General features: G+C 37.7%; 1 protein-coding gene across 2 annotated transcripts in view; it reads left to right on the top strand.

Moving 5' to 3' along the window:
• Nucleotides 1-13,504, top strand: part of ODF2L (outer dense fiber of sperm tails 2 like) — a 36,851-nt gene extending 23,347 nt beyond the window's left edge. The window contains exons 9-15 of one of the 2 annotated variants that reach the window (XM_004582194.4): nucleotides 2,775-2,885; nucleotides 4,272-4,376; nucleotides 6,158-6,316; nucleotides 8,288-8,373; nucleotides 8,454-8,616; nucleotides 11,273-11,398; nucleotides 13,356-13,504. In XM_004582194.4, coding sequence (XP_004582251.2) covers nucleotides 2,775-2,885; nucleotides 4,272-4,376; nucleotides 6,158-6,316; nucleotides 8,288-8,373; nucleotides 8,454-8,616; nucleotides 11,273-11,398; nucleotides 13,356-13,484 — 879 coding nt within the window. In that variant the 3' untranslated portion in view covers nucleotides 13,485-13,504. The remainder of the gene's footprint in view (nucleotides 1-2,774; nucleotides 2,886-4,271; nucleotides 4,377-6,157; nucleotides 6,317-8,287; nucleotides 8,374-8,453; nucleotides 8,617-11,272; nucleotides 11,399-13,355) is intronic. The other variant, XM_058658802.1, reaches the window with a different exon arrangement.
• Nucleotides 13,505-18,644: the final 5,140 nt, after the last annotated feature.

Here is an 18,644-nt window from a genome sequence, read left to right as displayed (position 1 = left end):
TTTTTAGAATTGTTTCTAAAATAACATCTTGCTCTGTTTACTTAAAAATGTAAAATGAGGGATGTTTCTGGACATCTGGTCTCTCCTTGTGGTGGTGAGACCAGAATGGGAATTAGCACAGGGGCCATGCCAGGGCAAGCATTTAGGAAGTTTCATCCTCTGACAAAGTGTTGCCTGAAAAGAGTGTCACAGAAACTGTAGCCAAAGGTGTCATTATGCGCTTAGAAAAAGCTCAAGGAAAAGCATTGCAGCCAACAATAGTAGAGCCTGTTGGAAATGGTGGAGATTCAACTAAGTAGTGGGAAAGTTGGAGGTAAAATTCTTCTTCTGAATTATGGGAGCATTAAAGTAGTTCTAGACAAGAAAGATTATTTTACCTTTAGAGATGGTTACTACTGGAAGATAAGTATACTGAAATCACTGTTTAAATGACATCACATAAAGATGCCATTTCATTGAAACTCTGAAATCTTTCATCCTGTAAATAATCACTGTGCCTCTTTTATAATAAACTAATGTTACATAAACTAATGACATCTGTTTTTCTTTAAACTGGCTTTACTGTTATGGAGTGAATATTTCTAGATAAAATACATAAATAAAAAAATGAAGAAGTAAATATAAAATGTGTATGAACTCATTTTAAGCATCTTTTTATTGATTTATTTTTTTCTACTTTTTATGTAATAGAGTTTCTCAGGCTCAGGGATTTACCTTTTGTCCTCCCTTTCCTGTTCCCCTCTATTATAGCAATAGTATAGTCCTTCAATAAAAGAGTCACAAGTCTAACTTTCTGCTCATTAAGTGTATCATGACATTATAGATATTGGCTATGATGGGAAATCTAGTATCATTAATGTGTATTTAATAGTTTCATTGGGAGTCCATCTTTTATTTAGAAATAGAGATGCATATTACAACATATCTTCACTTTCAATTATACAGTTCCTTTGGTATATACATGTTTACCTATGTATCTGTTTTGTTTGCTTTTGTGCATGAAGGTTGTCTTTAGTCAGAATACATGTTTGTTCTTTTGGGATCGGCTTATTTTACTGAGCATAGTGGTCTCCAGTTGGGACCACTGTGTTGCAAATGGTAGAATTTCATTCTTTTTAATGGCTGAGTAGTATTCCATGGAATAGTTGTACCACCACCATTTCTTTATCCACTCCTCTTTTGACAGGCGTCTGAGTTTCCATGTTTTCACTATTATGGATCGTGCTACTATAAACATAGGGTTGCAGGTCACTTCCTCATGCATAAGTTTCATTTCCTTTGGCTATATTCCCAGAAGTGGATTAATTGGGTCATATGATGTATCAATTTTCAGTTGTCTTAGCACTCTCCATACTGACTTCCATAGTTGTTGTGCATGTCTACCCGCAGTGAAGTAGGGTGCCTTTCCATCCACATGCATGCTGTCCCTGTGGTGACTGCTGCAGTCGGCTCTGCGTGACTCGGGACTCCTCAGGAGACACTGTCGTAGAGTGTGACATCTTTGACCCGAGATGCCAGTTCACTAGATCTTCTTGACTTTATGCTTACGAAGGTTTTCCTGTCCTCAGTTCAAGTTCAGTTTACTGTAATCTTCAAAAAATATTTGCCTTATTATATATATATTACTTAATTTCTTTTCTAAGTTCATTCTTGTAATATCAATTTTGTACTTCATTGTTACAGTCTTAAAAGCATGACAGTTCCCACCAGTCCCTCTCACTCCTTCTTATTCCAATGTTGCCTCCTCCTCATTTGTCTTTTACAATGATATACTCCAGTTTTCATTATAATCACAAGCTTAACTCCACTAAATAAATAATTTTAAAAGTAATAAATGGAAAACCTACTGTTCTTCAAAAATATGGACAAGGGCTGTAAACAATAATCAAATCTCAAAATATCCATTTATACATATACATTACACTTTTGTGAATCTCATATTTCCCCTGATTTATATTAACTAATATTTTTATGTGTATTATGTCATTCCTCCACTGCTTCTTTAGTGTTGAGGCAATAGTTAGCCTATTTCTCCCATAATAGTTAGAGCTGTCTTCTTGCCATTTATGGTAAGCATGTTAACATAACTGTTCTCCACATTGATTTAAAACCATAACTTTTATTGTCTGCTAAAGATAGTTTTTGAGTATTTTTTCTATTTAGCTTTGTATTATTTATTAGCCTCAATAGCTTTAGTACATTATACATTTTAATGTCTAATAAGCACTTATTCTCTACTCATAGTTCATTTCAAAAATTTTTTTAAAGCAGACAAAACTTTATTTTAGAAGGGACAGAACTGTGGGGTGGGGATTGGGTAAAGAGAGATTTGAGGTTAAGGATGCTTGAACAGAGGGCAGGGGTTTGGACAAAATTCTTTCTTAAGTATTCTTACCTGTGAATTTTAAATTAGATTTTCCATAGTCTGTTATACTTTTGGTTGGTTAATATGAATTTTTAAATTAATCTGGAAAAGGCTGACTGATACATTAATAGTATTGCTTTTTTCTAACCAGGAATATGATTTATTTTCTCAGTTAATTTTGTAGAAAATGTAATATCCTGTGTAATTCTTTGAAGTGTTATTTTTATTAACCCCCCTTTAAAATTCCTGGATTTTGAATTGTAATGATACATTAGTAAAATTATTAACTTAGTTGGTAAGTGAGTTACAGCTTTAGGATTCTGAACATTAAAGGCATTCTAGACATTAAAATGCATTGGACTGTGGTTGCATTCTCATGACTTACAGGCATCTGTGCATTCTTTGCTAGACTACACTTGCTTCGTTGAAGGAGGAAGTCGTGTCTGTGGAAAATGAACTACATGAATTACAAGAAGTGGAAAAACAACAAAAAGCCCTTATTGAGGTATATGAAACTCAGGTAATAGCTTCATCTATTTTAATATTTGTTAAAGTTGGTAGATAATTTAAAATAATGTGTTTGTTTGCCATTTAACTGAATGAAACTGAAGAGAGGTGGGGATATTATTTTGTGGCATAATATGATAGGTCCCAGGTCCCAAACAACATTTCTTTCTTTGTTTTTTTTTTTTTTTTCTCTCCCATTTTCCTCTTTTCTTTCTTCTTTCGAGGATTTATTTGTTGGGGCTAGTATTGTGGGGTAATGAACTCCTGGCTCCTGTCTAACCCAGACCTGGCTGTTGTGACCATTTAAGGAGTCAATCTGTGGCTGGAAGATCTCTCTCTTTCCCTGTAACTCTACCCTTCAAATATGTGAAATAAATTTTGAGAAAAAAAGACTTGTTTAGTATATTTGAAAATAGATATTGAGAGGAGGGATAGAGACACACACACACACACCACACACACACAATTTTCAAGCTCTGATTTACTCTCCAAAGAGAGAGAGAGAGAAAGAGAAATTTCCCAACCTCTAATCTTTTCTCCAAAAGGCCACAGTGACCAGGGCTGGGCTGGGAGTTCTCTGGGTTTCTCATATATGTGCAGGGGCTGAAGCACTTTGGCCATCCTCCACTACTTTTCTTAGGCCATTAGCAGGAAGCTGGATTGGAAATGGAGCAGCCAGAGCACGAACCAGCGCCCTTATGGGATGCTGGTGCTGTAGGAGGTGATTTAACTTAAGTTCCTAAATAAATGGTTCTTCTAATTTTTGATGTGAGCACTACCTGTGGATGTATTGGATATACCTAAATGTATATTATCAGTTAGTTATGTAGATACAATATGAACCTTAATGTATGATCCTGTTCATCTTGATTATTTGTTATCTTTTATGTTTAAAGGTGTTGACTTAGAACAGGACTAAGGAACCTATTTTCTGTCAAGGGCCATTTGGACTTTATTTATTATTTGAAAGACATATTGAGAGAACGATAGAGAAAGACAGATATCTTCCGTCTGTTGGTTCACTCTCCGAATGACCATAATGGCCAAATTGAAGACAGGAGTCAGGAGCTTTTACTGGGCCTTCTATGTGCATATAAGAGTTCAAGCACTTGGGCCATTTTCTACTGCTTTCATAGGCAGATCAGCAAGGAGCTGAATAGGAAATGGAGCAGCTAGGGCCCGAGGGATCATGCATGTGAGATGCTCGTGTCACTGGCAGAGGGTTTGGTTGCTACTTTGTAACACTGGCCTCCAGTGATTTCCTATTTAAAGAGTTACATTAGACAATCATTTATAAGAAAACAATTATTTCTTCAAATGAAAAATCATATTTTTAGTTGTTTATTTAATATGAAGTCCTGACATAATAAATGACACTCTAGTGATTTTATTTTTTCAGGTACAAAACTTGCAAGAAGCTGCTGAAGTGGTGAAAAGCAGATGTGAAAATTTGCTACGTGAAAATAAACTAATAGCAAAAAGGAAAAATAAAAAAATAGAGAAAGTAAGTTAAAATCTCAAATAATCAATTAGTAATTGATATGTTTTTAACTTTATGAATACTATGTACACTTTGATAATTTTCTCTAGTTCTTACCAAGGTATAGTTTGTTCTCAATCTTAGAAGTTTTTTTTTCCCCCCAGGGAAATAATATTTCTTCCAGGTTTAAAAATGTTATTTGTTTATATGAATGTTCTTTATTTTTTCTTTAATGTTTGAGAAATGGCATAAATTTTTGATTTTTTATTAAAAGCAGACTTAACTTAAAAAACAGAATGTTTGTCACTAACCTTCATCCACTGTAAGTTTGCAAATTGATCTCTCCTGCTTGTATATCTGTTGTGTCTGAAAGTGCAAAGTAAGTATTTTCTGATGAATGCATTTTTGGGAGAAAAATTATATCTCAAAAAACCCATCATTTTTTATTTTATTTACCTTAATGCAGGAGAATGAAGGGAAGGCTAGTGTTGGCAGGTTACAATGTTTTTGTGAATATTTCCAACTTTTGAGATGAAACCATTTGTCCCTCCTTGGAGTTTCCTGCTGCCTTGGTGAGGAGGCTGGCGAGGTCATGGGATGTGAGCAGTCACTTCCCGCGTAGTAGGGTTCCCATATTCGCTGGGAGCCTTTGCTCTGGGAGTGAGAGGTCAGAGGGAGGCACTGGGGTGAAGAAGTCGGCCAGCGCCCGCACCCTCCGGATATACCTGTCCCTGCACCCTGAGAAGTGGTTTTCTCCTGTTTTTAGCAGACACATGAGAAACCACTTCATGTTCTTTGGTCTCTTCTCATGAAACACATCAGTGCACATATCTCTTCTGCCTGTTTAAGAACCTACTCAAAAAGCAGAAGGGTCAGCAGCCTGTTGGCCAGGTACTGGGAGGTCACAATGTATTCCTACTGGTACTTTACAGAAAAGTAGTTTGCTTTTGTTTTAATGAGATTAAATTATCTGTGCATTCTTTTGTACTAATCTTACCATGACTCCTAGATGTTTGAGGACACAAGGTGCAGTTTGTTCTGGTTTTATCTTTTTTTATCAAGAATGCCTAGTGTTGCCTAGAAGCTCCAGGTACTCCCTGACTCAGGGAGATAACCTAGTTCTGGTTTTTGCTCCTGTGAGTGTCCTGGGTTCTGGCTCCCATTGTTTTCTGAGTCAGGCATTTCTGAAGGTTGCTACTTGTCACATCGCCATAAAAGCACAGCCGCCAAAGACATCAGTGTAGATAAAATTAGCGTGATTTCATCATCGTAACAGAAATGATAAGAGTGGTCTTGTGAGAACTGATACTGTTCCTTGTCTTGAAATAGTTGGGTGAATCCCACCATGCTGAGCTGAGAGACAAGGCTAATCTGGTTTAGTAAAGTCTGATTTCTAATTCTGAGTTCCTAAAGGTGATAAGTCCCTTAGAGCTAATGTCTGGATGGAGGAAAACTCTACCAGCTTTATTAATTTATTTATTAATACCACTGTCTAGGCTGGAATATAATGTCAGGATACAACATATTTATTTTCTTTTTTCCCCCTTGCCAGTTAATGTTACTATATTTCATTGTTCAGCAAACTGCTTGAAAGCTAATGTCCAACCCATGCTTTAGATATATATTCTTACATGTCAGAATTGAAAATAGTGTTTATTCTCATTTGTTCTATTAAATCTTTTTGGCCAAAGCCATTGTAGCTCACACCCTTGTTACATTACAAGCATATCTAGTATTTACGATAGTGAACATATTAATGCTGAATGTGTGATCTTGCACTTGTTTCCTTTAATGCCACAATTCAGATGAGAGGCCAGATGGAGTCTCAGATGCAGGAGTTAGAGCACGTGCGTGATTCCTTGACGGCGGCCGAGCGGAGGCTTCGCGAGTGTCAGGAGAACCTACAGCGCTGCAAGGGGATGTGTGCGGACCAGGCGCACACCGTTAGGGAGCTGCAGGGCCAGGTGTCCCGTGGGTGGCCTCAGCTCTGCTGCATGGGTTATGGAATGCCTTGCCCCTGGAACAGGGCTTGATTATTTTATTCGCATATACATCGGGTGTTTGAAATGTCATTTTCATGCAGACACCATAATATTTTGCAAGCTATGCCTTTAGCATTTTATGGTGAAAATTTGGTATTGGGAAGTGTTAAATTACCTTATTCATGCAAATGTGTACTTAGACATCTGAGGATGTAATAATAGCATGAAAGAAGGAGTAAAGCTGTGCCTACGTATTTGCTGATGTTTGGTTAATGTAAATTACTATAATTTACCTTACAAAGAATGTAATTGAGTTTTGTGGTTTTTGGGAGTATTTTCAGTGTTAATTTTTCTCAATGTTATTTTTTTCTCCATCACAGTAAAATATATATTGTGTATGTCCTATTAGTCCCCACATAGTCATATCCTAGCTGCTTGACTGACATAGTAAGTACTCGATAAATTATTTAGTCGCTTTTTCCAAAGAAGCAAGAAGCATGTTCAAGAGTGGTGGCAAGTCTTTTGCATTTTTTACTTGCAAAGCAGTTTAAGGAGGAACACCTGTCTGGCCTCCTCCTTTTATTATAAAGATTTTAATTTTGAAACACTTACTGTTTTTTGTTTTTGTTTGTACCATACATGGGCAAGCATTTAGCTACGGGATTGAGATGCCAGCTAAGATACCCATATCCCACGTTGGAATACCTGGGTTTGATTCCCTGCTTTTGTTCCTGAACCCAGCTTTCTGTTAATGCAAACCACAAAAGGCAACTGTGATAGTTTAAGTAATCGAGTGCCTGCATTCTTTTTTTTTTTTTTTTAAGATTTTATTATTATTATTGGAAAGCCGGATATACAGAGAGGAGGAGAGACAGAGAGGAAGATCTTCCATCCGATGTTTTCACTCCCCAAGTGAGCCACAATGGGCTGGTGCGCGCCGATCCGATGCCGGGAACCTGGAACCTCTTCCGGGTCTCCCACGCAGGTGCAGTGTCCCAAAGCATTGGGCCGTCCTCAACTGCTTTCCCAGGCCACAAGCAGGGAGCTGGATGGGAAGTGGAGCTGCCGGGACCAGAACCGGTGCCCATATGGGATCCCGGGGCTTTCAGGGCGAGGACTTTAGCCACTAGGCCACGCCACCGGGCCCGAGTGCCTGCATTCTTGAGGGAGACTTGACTGGTGTCCATTCTGGTTGGCCCAGCCCTGGCTGTTGTAGGATGTTGGGGAGTGGACCAACAACTGGGAGCTCTGTCTCATTCTAATTTTTTCTCCCTCTCTTTTCTCTCTGTTTGTTTGAGTGTGTTTGTGTTTATTTGTCAGATAATTTATCAGATAAATAAAAACAAAAAGGCACAGCACACAAAATTCTTGAGAAGAATTTTTTTCTAGAAAAATATCATTTTACATAGGTCAATCTAAGTTACTAGGTAAATTTTTTTTATTATCAAAGCTGCTTAATACTTTAAATCAGTTTTGAAGCAGTCAACAGTAATGTTCTTTTCATGGGCATGTGTGTCTTTGGCTGATTTATTTTGCATCTCAAAAACATGATTTTTACTTATAATTACAGATTTAATGATATAGTTATCAGTTAATCTTTTTTAATTAAAAGAAAAAAACTGTAATTAAAACTCTTAAATATCCTCCAAATAGGAAGTTTAATAAAATACATATTATTTTCCCATAAATTATTGTTAAGGACAGTCTAACTACTTTTTCCTAGAAATGATTACATTTAATGATTTTCCAAAATGAAAACATTGTTTTTTTTTAACTGATCCAAAAATGTAAGAATTTGTATTTTAACATTGTGACATTGGTCATTGTCTTTTTGTATAGGAGTAATCATATTTATATCTTTTGTTTCTTATGGTTTTTCTAGCAATGAAACATGTCTATTTCTTTGAAAGTTGATAATGAACAAATAGACAAGAAAAAAATTTTTCCTTTCAGATTGAAGGAAGTAACAATCTTCTAGCAAAGGTTTCTCTGGAAGAGGAAAATTATCTTATTCAGTTGAAGTGTGAAAGCCTTAAACAGTAAGTATTAAATTGACTTAATATTAGTGTTAGATTTTTTTCCTACACTAATTTTAAAATATATTATTTTTTGGAAAAAGAAAATTGGAGCAAATGGATGCAGAAAACAAAGAGCTTGAAAAGAAATTGGCAAACCAAGAGGAGTGTCTTAAACAGAGCAATCTGAAGTTTAAAGAGAAATCTGCAGAATACACAGCCTTGGCCAGGCAACTGGAAGCTGCTTTAGAGGAAGGAAGACAGAAGGTACAGATGGCCTTTGTTTAGAAACTTTTTAATTAGTTTACCAAGGAGTTGTTTTTCAACAGACAATATCTAATCTTGCCAAGCCTGTGATTGGTTTTTGTCCTGATGACAGGGTGAAGGGAGTTATTACATTTTTGTTTTTTGCCTACTATCCAGGGGGAGCAAAACAGGTCTATTACTGATTTAGATGAGTGGTGATGTGGCAGATTTGTGAGCAGAGATGGAAAACACTTTGAAGCCATTTAACCACACCCCCTCTATTTTTTTTTCCCTTTTGAGATTTATTTATTTTGCTTGGAAAGTCAGGGTTGTGGAGAGAGAGGGAGAAAAAGAAACAGAGAGAGAGAGAGAGAGAGAGAGAGAGAGCTAGCTCTTCCATCTGCTGGTTCACTTCCTAAATTGCTATAGTAGCCAGAGCTGGCTCATTCTGAAGCCTGGGGCCAGGAGTTTCTTCCACATCTCCCATGTACATGTGCATGTGCATGCAGAGGCCAAGAAATTGGGCCATCTTGTGCTGCTTTCCAAGTTCATGAGCAGGGAGATGGACTGAAAGTGGAAGAGCTGGGATAGGTTAAGGCACCCATACGGGATGCCAGTGCAGTCAGGTGGAGGTGGCTTATCCATCATACCTCCAACACCTTGCATTTTTAATATAAAACAAATTGTGCTGGAAATGGAAATTTTGCTTTTGGTTAGTCTGGTGAGCTCTGAAGCTCAAATCCCTTTGACATATACTGTTGATTAAATAAGTATATGTAAGAATTAAATTCCAGTTAAAAACATCAGATTCCTAATCATTGGTAACACGGTACCTCCCTGTGTGTCAAGCTCTCCATTATTGCTTGATTTGCAAAGAAGGGAAGGCCTAGCCTCAGCTGTCGGAATACCTGCAGTCCAGGAGAAAGTGATGTGTTAACAAGTGAATGTCACCCGCCAGCTGACTGCTCTGGCAGAGGGTGGGTTCAAGGTACACTGGAGGCAGTGGCCATTGTAGTTGGAGGTGAGGGGAAATTGCGAGAAAGGAAGAGCTCAGAGAAGAAGCATACTTTTTAAGCCACTTGAAAACCTGATTTAAAACAAATAAAAGTTGGATTTTGGAGGCCTTCAGGAGCAGGATTTAATTTCTGGCTCTGACAGTTGCATGTTGTACCTATTTCAGTTCATGCCTTTACGCTTGAGCTTCTTTATCACTAAAATGGGGTGATGAGATTTTTGAAGAACTGAGTGATGCTCAGTAATTATCATCTGCATCACGGTGACTCTCACATGTATTTTTCCACTCAGTCTTCTCTTCCCACTGAAATGCTGACTTGTATTCCACGTGTATTTAACATGGGCATCTCCAATTCAAAATGTCTAAAAGTAATTTCTGTATTTTCCCTTCAAATTTGCTTCTTCCCAAGGTCTTCCTCAAGTTCATTAATAGCAGTTCTGTAAAAGATAAAATCTGGCATCCTTAAAATGTTGGTGTTATCCCATAAGTTAGTCAGTCTCTGTATCACTCTCTCTCTCTCTATCTCTCTCTCTGTTTCACACATACACACACACACACACACACTCTCTCTCTCTCTCTCCTTTTCTCTGTCTCTCTTTTTGAGCTCTGGGAAACCAGTTTAAATATATCTTGGCAGATACTGTAGAAGATCGAAGTATAAAATATATTGCCAATTATTGACATGGTCCACCAACTTTGAGTTCAGCCTGAGTCGACTCTGGAAAAGGCTGTTGCCCTCAGATTCCTTCCTGAAGGAGTATTGCTGGGAGTCCTTAGAGGTGTGTGTGCCCTCCATTTGTCTCCTGTTGCGGTGGCATGTGGGCATGTGACTGTATGGTTGCTGCCCTATATGGGCTGCTCTTGTGCCTTGCCATCCCTCTCTGCGTGAGAGGGACAGTGCTAGATGTTTGTGCTAAGTGTCCTTTTCCCCACAGCTTTAGATTTTGCTGGCAGCACTCACTCCCAAGTGCTTTTGGGATTTGCGTAGAAGAAATCTTTGCAAGTCACTTTGTAGTAACTTAGAACTTTGTCCATGGGAATTAGGTTAGAAGACCGTTCTTCCCTCTAGCTCCTTGTCTCAGAGCCAACCTCTAACCAAACATTCTTAAAAATAGACCCCCAGATATCTTAATCCTTGGGTGATCATAGCTAAGCCAGAGTTTCTGCTAAAATTAGCAATCAGAAATATGAAAACTCAAATTTAGACTCCTGTGGAACTAAATAAATGAGAAACCAGTCCCGTGTGTTTTTGTGAAGAGTGTGTATATTATCCCTGTCCCCAAATTCTGTCCAAGTATATAATCAGTATGTAATGAGAACTTTCTATCCTGCCTCACCACCCTAGAAACCATGGTGAATGTAAATACTATTTAAAATGGCAATGGGTTTCATTATGTTTAAAAATAGGATGTTGTGAAAATACCTGGCTAAGTTACAAAGCAATGGAAAGGTATCCCTTCCCTCTCAAGGTAATCCTACCGTATTTTTGCTACAAAGCTAAACATACATACTTACACAAACTGATTTTTAAAGTTAGAACATCTTTGAGTATTTTCTAATTAAATTAATATAATACCCAGTTAATACCTATCTGGAAAAAAGAGGTGCAGTATAACTCTATCAGGCCTTTAAGTTCTTTGATTTTCTTAATAAAAATTTCAGGTCTCTGAAGAAATAGAGAAAATATCGTCTCGAGAGAGGGCTTTGCAAATTAAAATATTAGATCTGGAAACTGAGCTTAGAAAGAAAAATGAAGAACAAAATCAATTTATTTGCAAAATGAACAGTGTAAGTATTAGTATGATTGAATGTATTAAGGTAGCATTTAACCTTCTTACCATGTAGTTTAAGCAGTAACTTCATTATGAAGAAAGGGGGGTATTGCTTTATTGATAATATTGAAAATAACAAATAATATAAAGCCACAAAATCCAAGTGTTAGGATCATGCTGAAAAATGTGTGGGTCCCTCTTAGCAGGGTGTCTTCATGGTCCCTGCCTCATCACCTCAGCCTGGCAACTGCTCAATGAAGGCTAGGTGGCTGAAGGGACTCATTTTCCTTGTGGTATGAATCTTTCAGTCCTTAAAGACAAAGCAAAATTTAGATTTTATATCTGTCTTGGATCACGAATTATTTCTACAAAGTTATAATTTGGTATTAAGTAAATAATCATTTTTGTTATGTCCACTCAGTAATGAAATGAGAAAACCAGATTGACTGAGCTAAATTAGTCCTTTAGTGTTTTTTTTTTTCCTGAATATTCATGAAACAGTCAACTGGCATAAGACACTGAAAGCTAGCACTAGTCATGAATAAATTACTTCATAACTATTTAATAATGACATCACATAATGATACTTTGTTTTTCCCAAGAGCCAAAGAGTCTGTGAAAATGTCTTTTTCATTGCCAAAGGTCTAAAATATTAAATGTCTAAAAGGTCCAAAAAAGTTAAATAATTTTGACATGTACTGTTTAGTTTTAGCCCCATAAAATTTTATGATGAGTAGAACAAAACAGTTATCGTTTTTAATTTAGCACAGACCTTCCCTTTATTTCTGAAGCACTTGCTTTTTCACTGTCATGGTTTGTGATGCTGTAAAATATGTGTGGTGATGTTTCTTGTGTATTGAAGCTTCTGGAACACTGAGACGGGCTTTACTGTAATGATCCCATTGCTGGGCTACAGCTACTGAAATAACCCACCTGAAATCTGATGCTTTGTTAAATTTGGTCATTTTATACCAGTGATTTAGACGTGGCTGAGAAATTGGCCATGTGCTCCCTGCCTTCCTGGGGACAGCTCAGTATTTAGTTTAAATACATGTTTCAGCCCCACTTGAACTGCCAGCACTCTGGGGGCGGCTGTCTGCTGGTTGATAGTACCCTGCAGCCACTTCCGAGTTCCCACCCAAGACCTCCAGGGGAGGAAGAGAGAGGCATGCACAGACCCTAAAGGGCCTCAGTGCCTTAATTCAAGAAGATCCTCAAGAAACCTGAAATATTTTCAAAGTTTCATGCATCATCATCTGATAGCCACATATATTTTGCATTCTGCCCTGCAGTGTGAGTGTGTTTGGGTGACTTTTTCTCTCTGGATTGTTGGGTAAACATAATGACCTGTAAGGCATCGTGGTATTCACATTCCTAGACTCTCGAGTGCCCCTTCCTACCCAGGCCTCAGCCCATGCCCGGTGTCTCAGGGTCTCACACAACACAACCCACCAAGTGGCTTTGCTGAGGGTCACAGACATCAGCAGTCCTTGGAACACCCATTGAGAAGACTGTACAGGATTTGGTTTGCCCTGCTGTCTTCATTCTGCTTGGAAGCTAAATGGTGTTTGCAACCTGGCTTTCTCTAAACCATTTGTAATGAACAAGTCTACTTAGGAATTTGCATACAACAAATTAAAAAAAAAATTGGGCTTTAAACTTTTTTTTTTGCTAAAGAATGGTTACAATGATGAGATTTCTATTTTTGAAGGATTCAATTAGTGTGAAAATACTAAATGTCATGGAAATTGCGACAGCTTTAAACAAGGTCCATTTATTAAGTGAATTATGTTAAATATATAATAAGCAGAGGCTAAATATATCACAATAAATTTTATCATAGTAGTTATTAATTTTGAAGAAGAACCATCCCTAAATTACTAGGATGCATTCTTTATTTAAATTGAATTGGTACTCATGAATTATTCTTTGATATGAATGTTACTAACTGGTTATCTTTATGTCTTGTTTAGAAAGCTCAACATCAGGAAGTGTGTTTGAAAGAAATTCAATATAACCTTGAGAAGACGGAGAGTCAAAATGAGAGCATTAAGAATTATTTGCAATTTCTTAAAACTTCTTATGTAACAATGTTTGGATAAATTGTATAATTTCTTTTCTATGAGCAGTAGTTTTTTATTATGACTCTAAAATGTGATTAGGATAAAAAGTAAGTAAATATTTTGCCAGTTGTTTTATTTTAGGATTTATGGGTAGTATTATTAGAGTTTATATGTAGAGGTTTTTGAAACGTAATTTATTTTTTAATTGAAACTTTAAAACAAGATAACTGTTAATATTCTTTTTTTTTCTGGAATCGTTCTCATATAGCTCTGGTCTGATTCATTTTAAAACTAATGGGTTTTAGAATTTTTCATACAAACATAGAAGTCAAAATCACTCTTTACAATCTTTGTAGCTTCCATTGTACTGAGTTTGTAATACATTTAGGCCAGTTATGAGCCAAATGCATGGTTTTAAATAATGTGTATGATTGTTTTATATATGCTGCTGTATAAATGTAATAAAGGAAAATATTCTGAATTTTTAATTTTGATCATGCTATAAAATATACTATCTACATAACCAAATGTTTCATTATACTTAATATTGATTCAGGTAAATTCTGGGTTGCAATCATTTCTATTAAGTTTAAAAATGCAATACTAAATAGCTACTAAATAGTAACATGACATTGATGCTGTTCCTTTATGGAGACTAGGCATGCAGGCTGTCCTGGTCATTCTTGCTTGTTTATGGTAGTAATGGTCTGCCATTGTTATTGTAGACATTCTAAAGCCCCTGACCTAAGTTCACCAAAGATTAAAGTGGAACAGCTTTTTCCAGCCTTCCCATGGCTGACTCACTCACTCATGTAGGATGATCAAACTAAGCACTGTCAACACCAAGAACCTTTTAGGAGTTCTTTATTATTGGAATGAAGAAGATGACTTCCAATGTAATCCTTTAGTCTCGCACCCTGTGTGCCAGAACAGGGCACTTTAAGATGGGATGGCTGTGGGTTATAAGGGATAAAGTAAGACTCCTCTTGGGCAGTGATGTGAGAGCTATGTATTTAAAACAGCATTCAGATCTTAAAGGTCACTCATAGAGACAGGTTGTATACTATGCTATGTCCCCATTATATTTTAGCCTGCTTTCTGATCTGTTCTCCCCTTGTCCCATCACTCCAACAATGCTGTGCTGTTCACAGGTGCCTTCTCCTTAGCAACCCACCTGCTTCTTGGTATTTTGTCTAAAAATAGCAAAACACTCATAGTATGTTGGAAACTGGCTGTAATTTTTCCATCAATTGTTTGTTTAAATGTTTTGTTCAAAACTTTTAAAAAAGATTTATGTATTTGTTTCAAAGGTAGAGTTAAAGAGAGATTGGGAGAGAAACATACCTGATCTGCTGGCTCACTCTCCAAATGGCCATGATGTCCTGGGGTTGGGCCAGATGGAAGCCAGGAGCTTTGAATTTCTTCCAGCACTCCATGTGGGTTCAGGGATCCAAGCATTTGGGCCTTCTTTCCCTGTTTTTCCAAGCACTTGAGCAGGGAACTGGATTAGGAGTGGAATAACCTGGAATTGAGCATGTTCTCATATGGAATGCTGGCATTGCAGGCCGTGGCTTAACTCACTGTGGCCCCACAAATACATGTACTAAAACTACAAATGACTATTCAGGCTCTTTATTCACTATCTTAAGGCAAAAGAAGCCACCAAAAAATGAAGGGAAACTAACTAGAGCCTCTGCTCCTGAAGGAGGTAGCTGCCTCTCACTACTGTTTGTATTCCAGTCCCTATGCAATCGTAGGTACTCATATTTTTGGGAGAATGGTTGGGTGTTGAATGAGATAGGTATTCATAGTCCTGTTTCAGATAGGAACACTGTAAGCTGAAGGGATCAGCTGCCATGGCTGCAGTCTGGAACTCCAGTTCACAGTTGGCTTTTGTCCTCCAAAGTCTTTTGATCCCCAAATCAGTGTGCTAAAAACAGAGTTGTGTTCCTATTGTGGCCACAGCAGCAGCAGCAGCAGCATTGAGACTGCTTGTTAAACATTTGCTATGTGTCAGATTTGTATTAACTTATTTGCTTTTTGGGGAAGTGGGACACAGAAAGGTTAAATAATTTTCCCAAGATGACACAGAGAGTAAGCAGCAGGCCATCCAGTCTCTGCTGCTAACTGTGTTCACATCACCTTTGTAATTATTTCATAATTCAGGACAGTGGTTTCTCTTAACAGGAAAGCATCTATCTCATTTCCAAATCTTTCTCTCTTTCCTATCATTCAGTTTTCATAAAAGTGATTTACAGCTATGACATTAAAAACAGGCACCTGCAGCGTTTTATTAGATAGGCAATGGGAAGAAGAGACTGCTGTGAAACCCCTGAAGTCGTTAATAGCTAGCTACTGATGGCAAGGCAGTGAGGGAAGCTTTCCAGATCCCAGAAGAATTCTGATGGTGTCTGTGTTGAATGTTTCTATGTGGAGCCTGGTGGACACACTGGTCTCCCTTGGTATGTGAACAAATTGAGCAGCAGCAAGACCCCTGCGTCAGCACCCTGGTGTTTCTGAGCAGTGTCTCTGTTTGCAATTTTCCACCATCCTGAACTGTCTGTTTCTCCATGGTGCTGATGTCCAGGGCCTCAAGTGTTTCTTAAGTTCTAAAAGTTTCCTTCTCCTCTCTTGGTTATTTCTGTGTCTTCACATGTTCTCTGCTTCTCCCTGTTTGGTCCCTTGGATCTGATCTGCATGTGGCTTGGCCTTCTCCCTGAGAATGTCTGCTAATGCATTTCTTGTAAGGCGTTTCTTCCCTCTTGATTTTTCTGACCACTAGTGGCATCTTCAAGAGCATTCTCTTTTTCCACTGAGTGTTGACTTTTTAATTAACAAATTATGTTTTTTTTTTTTAATTTTCTCCAAGTCTTTTAAAACTTTTTTAGTTCTTTAATTCCATTATATTTTCATTAAAATTCTCTTGTGTCTCTTCCATTGGTTCTACTAGAGGAGACATCTTTTATTTCTCTTCTGTGGAATATCTTTCCTTCCAAGCCTCGTCAGTGAGTTGAGTTTCCTATGCCTGTTCATGGCTGTGGTTTCCTCCACACCTGCCAGCAGCCTGTCATGCACATCTGCTGGGCAGTAGCAAACAGAGTGATGAAAGATGTAATGGATTTAGTTTTTGTGGGCCCACGAGACATGTTACCATGTGGGGTTTCTGGGCAAAACTTCTGCTCCCAGATTTTGTCAGTGACAAGCAGCACTCCCCGCCGCCCCCGCTCCCCAACTGCAGATTGGAATCATATGGCTGGAGAACTCTGTGTCGTGTCTTGTGGGGTCAGCAGATCTGCAGGACTCAGCAAATGAAGCCCTCTCTGAAGATGAACCACCAACAGGGCCTGTAGTTGGGAAAACAAGCAATAAAGAATGAACTGGATCTACTGTTTAAATAAGAATAAATTTGAGCTATTTATGCTTGCTAGTGATTTACTCCTTACTTTTAAGTGAAAAAGTTTGTAAAATTATGTGTTCAGTATGACTCATTTTTGTGATTAACATCTGTTTTTATATTTGAGTTCACAAATATTAGAATGTGCATTGAGAAGGGTATAGCATCATATACATTTGGAAAGGGTGAGTGGAAAGTACTAACTCTCCCTGTATGTACTATTGTTTCACCGTATCTAGTGAGACTTTGTTATTCTTTTCATCACATAAATCCATTTAAAAGAGGGTAGTTCCAATAAGTGTTAGGGAGTAGGGAAGTGGGGTTGGTAAAGAAATAGGCAAAGAATGAAATATTGAAATTTTCAGGGCTGCTGTAGATTTGAAGAAAAAGTTAAGAGAAACATGCTAGAGGCAAAGATGAAGATTACTAGAGTCCAGGATAACCGTGCCTAAGGTTTCATTCATATCCTTGCCAGCAGTTACCTTTTGTCTATTTGATAATAGTCAATCTATAGAGATTAGTGATACCCAGCACGTTTTCATGTTGTTGGCCATTTGTATGGCGTCTCTTGAAAACTCATTCAGATGTGTTGTCCACTTTTTAATTGGATTATTTGTTCCCTTGCTGCTGAAATGAGTTCCTTTTATATTCTAGTTACTAAGCCCTTGTGAAATGTATAATTTGCAAATATTTTCCCCCATTCTGTGAATTTTCTCCTCCATGTGTTGCTTGCTTCCTTGGCTGTGCAAAATGTCTTCACTTTGATGAGGTTTCCCCCACCCCTTTTTATAACTTATTTGAGAGGGAGAGAAGGAGTATGAAAGAGGAAGAAGAGAATGGAGAGGGTGGTGAGAGGGAGAGAGGTATCAGGTGCTGGTTCACCCCCAGATGTGAACAATGGCTGAGACCAGGAAGCCAATCCAGGACTCTTCTGTGGGTAGCAGGAGCCCAGTTTCTCCCAGGATCTGCATTAGCAAAAAGCTGGAGTCAGGAGCCAGAGTCAGGCATTGAGCACAAACGCAACATGCGACTTAGGTATGAAATGTATTAACCACTAAGTCAAGCAGCCAGTCCTGTTTTTGATTTTGTATTCTATGCATTTATGGTCTTACTCGCAAAATCCTGTTCTGTTCCAATGTCCTGAAGCATTTCCCATATATATTTTCTAATAGTTTCATAGTTTTAAGTGTCACATTTTGGAATCTTGAGTTGGTTGTCATGTGTAGTGAGATAGAGGATCTATTTTAATTCCTTCACATATAGAAATCCAATTCCCCTCCTCCCTTCTCCACATAGGCACCTTTGCTGTAAGATCTTTTTTCTGTGAATGTGTAAGTTACTTCTAGGCTCTGCCTGGTGGTAATCACTTTTGATTAGCCTGGGAATGTCTTGTCTCTTCTTAATATCTATAGGACAACTTTGTTGGGTCCAATATTCTTATTAAGCAGTGGAAATCTTATTCCCTTTCTTCTGGCCTATAAGTTTTCTATAGCAAAATCTGCAGTCAGACATCTCTGAATATGATTTCCACCTATTTGGCCTCCTCAAGTCCATCTTGAGCCCTTACAACTTGAGTATTTGGTCTTTTAAAGCTTTCCCAAAGTTATCATAAACTCTTCATTCATCTTCATTCTTCTTCTTTCTCCTTTGACTGTATTTTCAAATAGCTTATTGTTGAGCTTGCTGGTTCCTTCTGTTGGATTTTGAGCTTACTTATTTCTTCCTCTGTTGGATTATTCTGCCATTAAGCCTTTCTACTGTATTTTAAAGTTAAGTTGGTGTTTTTAAAAATTCAGGTTCATGTT

Source organism: Ochotona princeps, chromosome 2, assembly GCF_030435755.1.
Source record: "Ochotona princeps isolate mOchPri1 chromosome 2, mOchPri1.hap1, whole genome shotgun sequence".
In the NCBI taxonomy this organism is placed as follows: Eukaryota; Metazoa; Chordata; class Mammalia; order Lagomorpha; family Ochotonidae; genus Ochotona; species Ochotona princeps.
Note: the sequence above shows the minus strand (reverse complement) of the source record. Positions and strands in the feature narration are given on the sequence as shown.